Source organism: Myiozetetes cayanensis, unplaced genomic scaffold (genome assembly GCF_022539395.1).
Source record: "Myiozetetes cayanensis isolate MyiCay16 unplaced genomic scaffold, myiCay2020 scf14, whole genome shotgun sequence".
Classification (NCBI taxonomy): Eukaryota; Metazoa; Chordata; class Aves; order Passeriformes; family Tyrannidae; genus Myiozetetes; species Myiozetetes cayanensis.
Genome location: NW_026087048.1, coordinates 12,001,472 through 12,012,450, shown reverse-complemented (window position 1 = coordinate 12,012,450; position 10,979 = coordinate 12,001,472). Strand labels below are relative to the sequence as shown.

Here is a 10,979-nt window from a genome sequence, read left to right as displayed (position 1 = left end):
GCAGCCCGCGGCCACCACCCTTGTTTGCGGGGAGAGCCTAAGTTGGTGCGGCGGCGGCCACGGCGGGAACCGGCGAGGAGGGCCCGGGGACGCAGGGGATGGACCGCGGCGGCGGGGACTGAGCGCGCAGCGGCCGCGTGAATGATCGCGGCAGGAAGGAGTGAGGCAGAGGCAAAGGAAGGGGAACGGATCCGCCCGCCCGCCCCAGCACCCGGATCCGGTGGAGCTTTTTTTTTTTTTTTTTTAAACCCTCCTCTCTTTTTTTTTTTTTTCTCTCTTTTTCCTTCCCCCACCCCCCGCCGTCCCCGTGTCCCAGCTCCCCGCCGTGCCCCTCTCCCCTCCCGGCCCGGCTCCCCGCGGGTGCGCGGCGGGGCCGTGCGGGGCGGGCGGGCCACACCCTCCGCGGCGCTTCCTGCGAGCCGGGGCCGCGGCGGGCGCCGGGGGCGGCACATGGTGCGCAGCCGCCGCCCCTCCGGCCCCTGCGAGCTGCGCCCGGCGGGCGCTCCCCGACCGGAGGCGCCGGGGCCGCGGTAGCAACTTGGTGGGCTGCGCCCCTGCCCCAACTCCGCGCGGCGGCGGCGGCGGCGGCGGCGCGTCCCTGAGGGATTCCGGCTGCCGAAGGGAACTTCGCGCAGGATCCCCGCAGCCGGCGAGCACGGACGAGGCGGTGGGAAGGGAAGGCGAGCCAGCGTGCGAAAAGGAAAGGGAGAAATAGATATTTGTAACTAAAGGATGCCGGACCGGGGCCCCGGGGCTCCCGGCGAGCGCCGCCCCGCCGCGGGAGCGCCATAGGAGCGGAGGCTGGAGCGGGGCGGGCGCCCCGGCCGAGCTCGCTCCCCGCAGCAGCGGCAGCCCCGGCGCCCAGAGCCTTTTCTTGCCTCCCGGCGATTAATGGAATGATGTTGCGGAAAAGGCAGAGCGATCCTGCCGGGCTCAGTCGGGACTGCGCGGGCGGCGGAGGCGGCGGCAGCGGGGTAGCGAGCGGCATGCGAGTCCCCCCCCGGCGCTATGGCTAGCGGTGGCTCCGGCAAGTCCAGCAGCGAGGTCTCCGGCGGCGGCATCCCCAGCAGCAGCTCCCTGCAGAGGAAGAAGCTCATCTCTATCTGCGACCACTGCAAGATCAAGATGCAACTGGTGGCCGATCTGCTTCTGCTGTCGAGCGAGACCAGGCCGGTGAACACCGAGAGTCTGTCTGTCTTCGGTGAGTCCTTTGAGAAGTGCAGGGACACGATCATTGCCAGGACCAAAGGACTCTCCATCTTGACCCATGACGTCCAGAGCCAGCTCAACATGGGACGCTTCGGGGAGGTGGGGGAAAGCCTGATGGAGATGGGGGAGCTGGTGGTCTCCCTGACCGAATGCTCTGCCCACGCTGCCTACCTGGCTGCAGTGGAGACTCCGGGGGCCCAGCCTGCTATGCCTGGCTTGGTGGATCGCTACAAGGTGACCCGATGTAGGCATGAGGTGGAGCACGGCTGCGGGGTCTTGAAGACCACCCCTTTGGCAGATATGAGCCCTCAGCTCCTGCTGGAGGTTTCTCAGAACATGTCCAAGAACTTGAAATTCCTGACAGATGCCTGCGTGCTGGCCAGTGAGAAATCCAAGGATAAATTTGCGAAGGAGCAGTTCAAACTCAGTGTCAAATGTATGAGCACGAGCGCCTCTGCCCTCTTGGCGTGTGTCAAGGAGGTCAAGACCTCACCCAGCGAGCTGACCAGGAACCGGTGCGTCTTGTTCAGTGGACCTTTGGTGCAGTCTGTCTATGCTCTGGTGGGCTTTGCCACTGAGCCCCAGTTTTTGGGTAAAGCTGCCACCATTAATCCGGAGGGCAAAGCTGTGCAAACTGCCATCCTAGGAGGAGCCATGAGTGTGGTATCTGCTTGTGTACTCCTGACCCAATGCCTCAGGGATATAGCCCAACACCCCGAAAGTAGCACCAAAATGAGCGATTACAGGGAAAGGTTGAGGAACTCAGCTTGCGCCGTCTCGGATGGTTGCAACCTGCTATCTCAGGCACTAAGAGAAAGATCTTCACCCAGGACTTTACCGCCAGTGAACTCCAATTCTGTGAATTAACCCCCACATCTTCTGTTTAGATCCTAGTCATTGCTAAAGGAAAATAATATCCCACCTCCTCACCCTTTTTTTGTATACCAAAGAATTTGCTTGGATGAGCCCAATCCTTTGATTCTGTGTGGTGAAGAAGCAGAACATATTCAAAGTATATGTACTAATAAAGGTAGCCAGTTTTGGCTTCCTTTTGTTTTACTTTAAAGTTAAGCAAGTATCTGCAGATAAATTTTTCCTTATTCAACAAGGTCTTCACACAAATGGTAATAACTGTTTCAAAGTTTTTATATTTGGGGAGGTGGGGGTATCTTAAAAAAAAAAGGAGAAAAAAAAAAGAGCTTTAATCGCGCTGGGTGCGGTTTTTAAAGTTTGTCTTGTCTTGTCTTCCGAATTTCCCTTCTAAATTTTGCTGTTTGGTTGTGCAGGAAAAAGGTTACCTCAGTTCTCACTCATTTAAAAAAATGAAAAAACCCAACAACACATAGATGATGGATGTAGCTACTATTTTGTTTGTTTTTGTTTTGTATGACTTTTTTTATTTTGCATCAAGTGTTAGGTTAGAAGTGCATTTGGTGTGTAGGAGTGGAAGGACTGGAGGTTGTGATTATGTTTTCCATGTGTTGATTTCCAAACTGGGGGAAAAGCTACTGTGAGTGTTTAAACAAACAAACAAAATTACACTATAACAAAGTGATTTTTAATTTTTTTCCAATGTCAGTTTTTATCTTGCATGTACTGGAGTATTTATTTCATCTATTAAAATGTTATGTTTCTCAGATGCCTTTCTGTGAATCTCTTAATACTTGAATAATTGAACAGCTAGGCCTGTTTGCATTGTATGTCATTTCCCCCAGGGAATGGGTGGTACAAACGTAACTGGAGTTCTAGAGACAGCAGCATACAGGCTTCAATTCAGTTCTTTTATTTTCATAAACACTGTCCCTCCCCCAGTACTACCCCTCCTCCTCAGGAGCCTCTGGCAAAGCTACTCCAGTTGTATCTGTGGACCACTGGGCAGTGCTGCTTGGCATTGGGATTGCTCTGCACTGGGATTGCTCTGTGGAGCGCCGGTGGTGTCTGCAGCAGGGCACAGCCTGGCTTTGTTTGTCTTTATCAGCAGTCGGTGTTACCTTTTGAGTTTTGTGTTTTAACTCTTGCTGATGTTGTGGGCCATCTGTGTGTTAAATCTGTGATGTTGCATATTACTTCTTGAAAGACTTCACCCTGCTGGATGGCCCTGTGTGTTCTGTATGTCTGCTCGGGATCGTGAAGGTTTGCCAGAGTGGGCGCTTTATTTTTCAGAAGTTTGTGTTGGAACTCCTCAGTAGGGATTTCTGTCAAAGCAGTTTGAGGTTGATGTTATAGATTACAGGAAAAGATAGCCAGCTTTTGAGGCCCAGTCCACCTCCACTTGAATTCCTTGGGAACTGAGGGTGGACCTTAGTAAGGTGGGTCCACCTTAGTGGACTATAGCATACTGCTGTGGTTCCGATAGTTGCAATGAAGAATTTTTTCAGCCTGCTCTTTGTGGACCCGTGGGTTCTGTTGCTTTCTATATGTTGTGTTAAAGGTAAATAGAAGAGCAGGTCTTCTGCAAGGAGGTTTTGTTTGACTGCCCTGCTCCATTGCATAATTGTGCTTTTTTTTAGTAGATCTGCAAATTGAGCAATGTTGAAAGCTATTGGAGAACACACCTTAAAATGTTACTACCATGGCTTAAAACTTACCAAGTACTGTCCTATGTATTCCTTTGAAGAAGGTGACCTTTGGGTTTTGGGTATGGAACAGCCCTGGAGTAGTTAAAGGTCTTCCATTTATAGAATTATTGTTTCTCTTGCACATGATGCTTTACTTATGGATAGTGAAACTTTACTGGGTAGTGAACAAATAAATATGTTGGAGGAGATACAAGATAAGCTGTATCTCCAAGGTTAGGAAAAAATAATTCCTTAAGTACAGCAGACCTTAATATTAGGTTTTGCTTATATTTAAATGGAACTCTTCTGACTTCAGTGAATTGTATGAACAAGACTTTTCTTTGTCATAATCAGTCCAGGCTACTTCAGGGTGTGATTTTGTCACCGTGCTGTCTCTGATGCCCTGTGAACCCAGCAGTATGTGCTGCAGAGGCATGGATGTCCCCATCTGTGTGGTGTGGTATACAAGTATAAAAGTACTGTTACTGTTTTTTTCATAAATAAATTCACGCACACGATGCTGTAGCTTTGACTTAGATGCCTCCGCAGGTATTTCCTCAGAGGCTCTCACGTGTGCACACACAAACGTTTTCCCATCCATATGGCAGGAACAGCTGTAGGACTCTGGAGGGATTCATAGGAGGTCAAGGCCATGTACAGGGAGGTCCTGTGTCTCTGTGGCGTTTGGGGTTGTCTGTGCCTTGTATCTCCTTGCCTCGTAGCGTGTCTCCGTGGAGGCCGAGACACCCTCCCAACTGGCCCTTCCTCCTTTTCCGCAGTCGCTCTGAGGGGAAGGAGGAAAAAGGGACTGCAGCACACGTAATGCTTTCAGGATGTACTATCTTCTGCGGCTGTACACAGGAGGTGAGGAACCAGCTCCACCCTTCCTTTGCATAGATCCTGGATGGTTCAGAACTTCGTGTGGGACGTGTAGGGATGGTGCTGAGGAGCTGCAGGGCAGTGCTGTGCAGAGAGGGCACATGGTATCCTTTAGCTCCAGGTCTCTTAAGTTACTGTGACCTACATTGGTGAGGCCTCCTCCTTGCAGATATAAAAACCAGAGGATTCTGAAGGGCAGCTCCGCAGCGTCTGACAGAAAAAAGTGGCGTCCCACTGGCTCTTTTGATGTTTCTACTTAATAATTTTTGGTGCTGCTGAACTAATTAGGTTTTTTTTGATTCATTTATACATTATTGAGGTTATATGGATCACAGTACAGCCTCCTTATTACCTCTGCATATGAAAGGCAATATATTATTAACAATGATAGTGCCGGTCTTTGTTGTGGTAAGATCTTGTTTTAAGTGGTTTAGTGCAATTTTTGTTTTAACAAGGATATTGCGTATTCTTTCCCCCTTTCTTATATTTTGAAGTCAGGTACATGCATATATATATAAGTAAGTACGTATCTTTTTCCTTTAACACTGAAGGAAAACAAAACTCCCTTTGCTTTTGAGCTGCGTGAGTTTTGGAAGGATTTAGTTTTATAAAATAAAATGTGAAATGTAGCCAGACCATGATTCTGGTTAACAGGTTGCTTAGATATATATATATATATATATATATATGTACATACAAACAGTAAATTCACCAAAGTAACTTACTGTGACATTTTAAAACAATAGTAATTTTAACAGTTCAAAATGTTCATTCATTTCTTTCAAGAGTAGAACTCACACAAAGGGAGCCATGAGCTGCTCTCTGGCCTCAGAGAGCCAGAGAGAGAGTATCTGTCAGAATCTGTGCTATTCATGTAATTAGCACAACAAAGGTAAAAAAAAAAGGCTTTTGATACAAATAAGCACAACTTTTTATGCACTCTGAGTAAATGATTAACAGGAAAATGTCTATTTATACATATACATATTGTAGCATTTTCTGAGCTGAAAGAGTGGGGTTCCACTACTAAGTCTGAACATACATCTATTTTAAATGCCGTAGTGCCACATTTGTAAAGAATGCATATTGTGATAATTTATTTGGAATTTATTCCTGTAGAATATTAATTCTGATACAGGGCATTATTTCAGTTGGTATATTCATGTTTGTTTACTTTGTACTCTCTGGGACAAAAAAAAAACAAACAAAATGGGCAAGTTTCAGGGTGCACTCGCAGGCCCCATCAAGGTCACTGATTATCACTTGGCATCATATTTCAGGACCTTGTTGCCCAAATGCTTACATACCATTTAGGTCAGCAGGTAGTGTCACTATTTCACCATGGGCTTAGACAAGCAAGAGACTTCTTTTCTGATCTGGAATCTCGATGATTTTGACAAAAGAAAAGATTTTGTGGTGCTTATATCACATATATAATAGATTAGTAGTGCTTTTAATAAAAGGGTTAACCTATTTCTAAAGACATTATGCAATGCACATTTCTAGCCAAAACCAACACTATCCCCACCAAAAGAGAATTAAGCTTACTTCTTAAATGTAATAACTTTTTAACAGGGAAGAAGTTGTCACCTTTGTATTGTCTGTGGATTTGATACTATATTTTGGTTGCTACTTCTGCATAGAGAAGTTCATTGTTGATGTAATACAGCAGCTGAATCTCTGAGTTTGAGGTCACATCGGTGTGTTTTCTGATTCTAAAAAAAGTAAGTTCTGTAAGACAACCAGTAAACTAACAGCAAAATGCTATTGAAAAGCAAGTGCACTGTTTAAGGGAACTTGCAAATGTAAAGCCATGTTATTTTTCAAAACTAAGAAAAAAAAGACCATGGGTCAGATAATTCCCTTTACTTTTTACCACAGGAAATGATCAAAGTACCAGAAAATCTGCTCTTTTTGGCCAAACTTCTGTCAGAGACAGAAGGGGTCGAGCCAACACATGGTGTATGCAGCCTTGCAGCAAGAGAGGGGATGTGGCTGATGGGAAAGGAGGTGGGACCAGAGAAAATCTGTAGGGTAATACCTCTTATTAAACCCACAGGAATTTTCCTATTCTAGATAAAACAGAGGCTGATCCAATAAAGCAAATCTCAAACAACGCAACCTTTCTTTCCGGGCTGCTGGAAGCCTGTGAATGGGGACGTGGGGCTGGGAGTGTTTGGGATGCTCTGAGCTGAGCAGCTGTGCTGCTGTGGGGAACCAAGGGTCTCTAGGGTGGCCCTGAGATGTGTAAGAAGTACAGGCACAATGTGTACCTGCCAGAACAGTTTGGTGGGAAATGAAGGGGTTGGGTTTTATCTTTTTTTTTTTTTTTTTTTTTTTCTGCTTTCTTCCCTATCAGGCTCTTTCCAGACTTTACAAGCAGAAGCAGATGGTAGGGGCCAGTACATTTTACTTCTTTGTTCTTGCTGCCTGTGAAAGGTGCCAGATGGGCAATGACAAAGATAGAAATTCTCTTCCTGTAGCCCAGGGATAGCGGAAAATGCAGAGCTTCAAGGCTGCCCTATCCTCACAGGATTACCATAACATGTTTTTTTGGGCCCACTGTTTCCCTCTTTGATTTTTTGCCAAGAAAATGACAGAAAATCCCAGTGGCAATTTGACAGGGGCATTGAGAACCATTATAGTGTTTCCCACAGGACACCAAACCACCACTAGGTTTGGATCACTTACAACTGAGCCAAAAAGTAGAAAGGCTAGGTATGAAGTGCAAGGCCAGATCCTTCTTATGACTAACTCAGAAAAAGTGTACTCTGAGAGGAGTTGATTTACTTTGGAATTAGAATTATCCAAATTTTTATATAGAATAGTTCAGAGTTACATTTAATTACCATAATTAGCAGTATTTCAAAACATTTTCCTAATGAAGAGAGACATCTATGGACACGAAGGGCCTCATCCATGACTCAATGAAATCTGTGTAATTAAGTATTAATGTTTTTCCAAACTATGTTAAAATGTTAAGGGTTGTTTTGTGTGGCAAAGCAAGGCATTTCATATTGATTTTTATTAATCTGAATATTTTCCTAGAACTGGTTTACTGTACTAGAGTCCTTTGAACTTAAGGGGGTGTTTTTGTTTTGTTTTTTTAAAACCACACAGTGTATGATGCTATATTTCAACAAAGTCAAAAGCAGCATTTCAAGATTAATGCGGATTCCTGGGGTCTTCTGTCAGCTTGCCAGGCTCTTGTTCCTGTTCTAACTTAATTTTTTATAATTTCCTTTTATGTTAATAAAGGCTTCTTGGGGCTGTAAAAGTTGAAGTTGTCTCACTCCATAGACAGCCTGGTTCTTATGTAGATACTATTTATATTATTTAGAAATCCTGCTGGTTGCCAGATGGAGCTCTTTTGGGTTTTATGTTAAATACTTGGAAAGCTAAATAGCTTGATTTTCCTCTCCTCCCTCCCTTCCTCCCTCAACAAAATAAATACATGCTTGAAAAGTGATTACTAACAAGTTGCTTAACTTCAGTTTTAAAACCAAATTAGTTTGAGGTGAAGTGACTGCAAGTATGAGATACCTCAGAGCAGTAGGGTTTTGGTAGAGTTTGACTTACCTACCAAGATTTTAAACCAACACTTTTTCTCCAGTTTTGTTTGGGCAGCAGGAACCTGAGCTTTAGTGTAAGGATAGAGAACTGTGAGATGCAGAGGACACAGCCCTGAATCCTGCAGTAGCGTTTCTTGCGGGATCTGGACCTCAGGTGGAAACCCCAAGATGGGCTTAGACTGCAGTGGCTGTTTGGATTGCTGGAAGTCGCTGGCAGGGCGTGGTGCTGTGCTGTTCTGGGCTGCTGTGAGCCATCTGTATCCTGGGATTAGTTTAACCAGCCTTTGGGTGACCGACGGTCTCTGTGGTAGCTCCGGTGTCTGTTGCTCCCTGCTCTGAACATTTGGGTGAGTCAGTGAGGAGGAAAGATTTGACATCAGGTTCTCCATCACCAGCATGGCATCACCATCAGAGTACGGGCACGAGGAGCCCTTACTGATGCTAGGGTGGGCTCATAATGAGGTGTTTTATTCCCCTGAACTTTGGGGTGCTTCCCTTTTCAGCTCATTCTGTCAGCTGAGTTCAGGGTCTGCTTTAGGGCACGGAGCACCAGCAGCAGAGCCCGGCCAGGTCTGGTGGGCTTTGTCTGGATTTTAGCAATTGTGAGGCTTCATTTGGTTGATATTCACACAAACTGCTGAGCAGGAATATTTCCCAAAAGCACAGTGCCTGTTGGGCACCGTGGCACTGATGAACTGTAGGGACCTCTGTTTCATACCGAATGCATGCAGGGTGTTCCCCCAGGTCATGCAGAAGTTGCTTGGGAAGCACTGGGAGTCAATGTCCCACTAATCATAATTCTGTTGTTGTCAATTTACAAAATGTCAATAGAGCAATTTTGGCCTCCAGGGTTATGTTTTTAAAGTGCAGAGTAAAAAATTGCCCTTTCCTAGTCAATTTTTTTGAGTATGTATTGATTCTGTCTGGTTCACATTACATATAGGAAGTCTCTCGAATTGCCAGGCGTGCTGTTCAGGTCTACTTTGGGCCCTGTTTGCATTCTGAACATGCAAACTGTGGAAAAAAGGGAGAAAAGTCAGCTAGATCTGTATGTACAGAGTGACAAATTACAGGCCCTGTAGCACTTCTGAACTGGAGTGCAGTTAATGCTTTGGTCTCACTTAAATGCCTCAAATTTAGTCAATGTTTAAAAATTTACTTTCTCTTTAAAAATTTACTATGGAATCAATCTCTTCTGGCAATGTTAGATTCATAGTTCCAAAACTTTATCCCCTTTTATCATCTTAAAGTAGTCATTGGTCTGAAACTTTTCAATCTCTGGGTCTGACTTAAAAAACGAAAAGGAAACTGAGCCATATAATTCAGTTTTAGTATTTTTAAAAGCTTTAAAGCTAATGAGTTGACCTATTTTTAAATTACAGAGCATGGAAAAAAAGGGGTGTATTCTTTTTCATGTTGAAGTGAGCTATTGTTTCTCTGCTCATAATTAAAAGCTCACTTTTTAGAAACTCAGATTGGTCCTAGGCATTGTAAGAAAGTCTGTAGGCAGAACTGTCTGCATGAAATTTCCTTAATACTGACTTCAGGACTAACTCATTCAGGACCTGTAATCTTGTCTTGTCTTGTGACAAGAGTATTAGGGGAGTTTGTCCCAACAGCCCCTAAATGGGGCTGGTAGCATCTGAGTAGGCTGAAGAGCAATTGTTGAAGTGAGCAGTACAAGCTCCAGAGACACGAGCATTATCTTTGAAACTTCAAAGGTGGGTGCTGCTGGCTGGGGCACTGCAGGTTGTAATACTCCTGAAAAGTTAGAGTGAAATATAGGACTGAAAAAAGCTGTGAGCACGAGAGGTTTGTTTCAAAGTGAGGGTGCAACTTGTAGTTTTGAATGGTAAAAAAAAAAAAATTTGGTCAGAACTGTAAGAGTATTTAGGGGCTTAACTCCCATTGATTTTCAGCGGGGGCTGTGTCTGGATGTTTTGTGGACCTGGTCATTTGGGATGAACTTTGCATGCCTGTGGTTTTAAAATTAATTATAGGATGTTGCAGAAGAGCTTTACTGAAACTCTGTAAACGTATGAAATTTGCAGCTGAAGTACCACTGTGGGCCATAATTCTTTTCTTACCATCCTGACCTTTCCCTGTGGGTTACAAGCTCTTGTTATCCCTGCGGGCGCCCTGGCTGGCGAGCAGCCACAGGCCCAGCTCTACCTCATGTGTCTCGTATGGTTGCCAGATGCCAGCGCTGTGCATCTCACTTTCACATCAGAATCACAGGTTTCACCTCCATCCCTCCACCCTCTGCTCCTGGTGCAACACCCAGATGTGGAAAAGAGATCCCTTTGTACTTCGTGCACGTCATCCCCGTGCAGGCCACGCACATACAGATAATTCCTGCCGACTGAGCCCAGACCACACCTTAGGGACATACCTGTTCTCTCTATGCAAATTCCAGCTACCTCAGCACCACACTCATCCTTTTGAAATAGGTCTTGAAGAGTTCCCTGCCATCCACATTCCCTGGAACTGCGTTTCACACAGTTTGTCAGAGAGCTCTAATTCTGCTCAGAAGGAAGAGTAATCTGACTTTTAGGTATTTATGAGGTGATTTTAGCTGGGGGGGTAAGCGAGGGAGCTGGATGCCAGGAGATGTAGGTTAGTGGCTGGCTTAAAGTTATAGCAGCTCTAGGTGCCCTTTCCCCAAGAGGAGCATTTGGGCTTTTGTGTGGCATTTTCTGCCTCTCTTTTAACTCACTATACTGTTTGCTAATGGGTATTGAGTTGATCTGCAGCTTTGAGT

The 10,979-nt window shown here is 45.5% G+C and overlaps 1 protein-coding gene across 1 annotated transcript; it reads left to right on the top strand.

The window, feature by feature from the left end:
• Positions 1 to 312: 312 nt before the first annotated feature.
• On the top strand, positions 313 to 2,848 carry TLNRD1 (talin rod domain containing 1). Its single transcript, XM_050309936.1, has one exon. It carries the CDS (start codon positions 1,009 to 1,011, stop codon positions 2,074 to 2,076), a length of 1,068 nt encoding a protein of 355 aa, XP_050165893.1. The 5' UTR covers positions 313 to 1,008; the 3' UTR covers positions 2,077 to 2,848.
• Positions 2,849 to 10,979: the final 8,131 nt, after the last annotated feature.

What these genes read in the sequence shown, in the direction of transcription:
- TLNRD1 (XM_050309936.1), top strand. Translation starts at nt 1,009, where the DNA reads ATGGCTAGCGGTGGCTCCGGCAAGTCCAGCAGCGAGGTCTCCGGCGGC.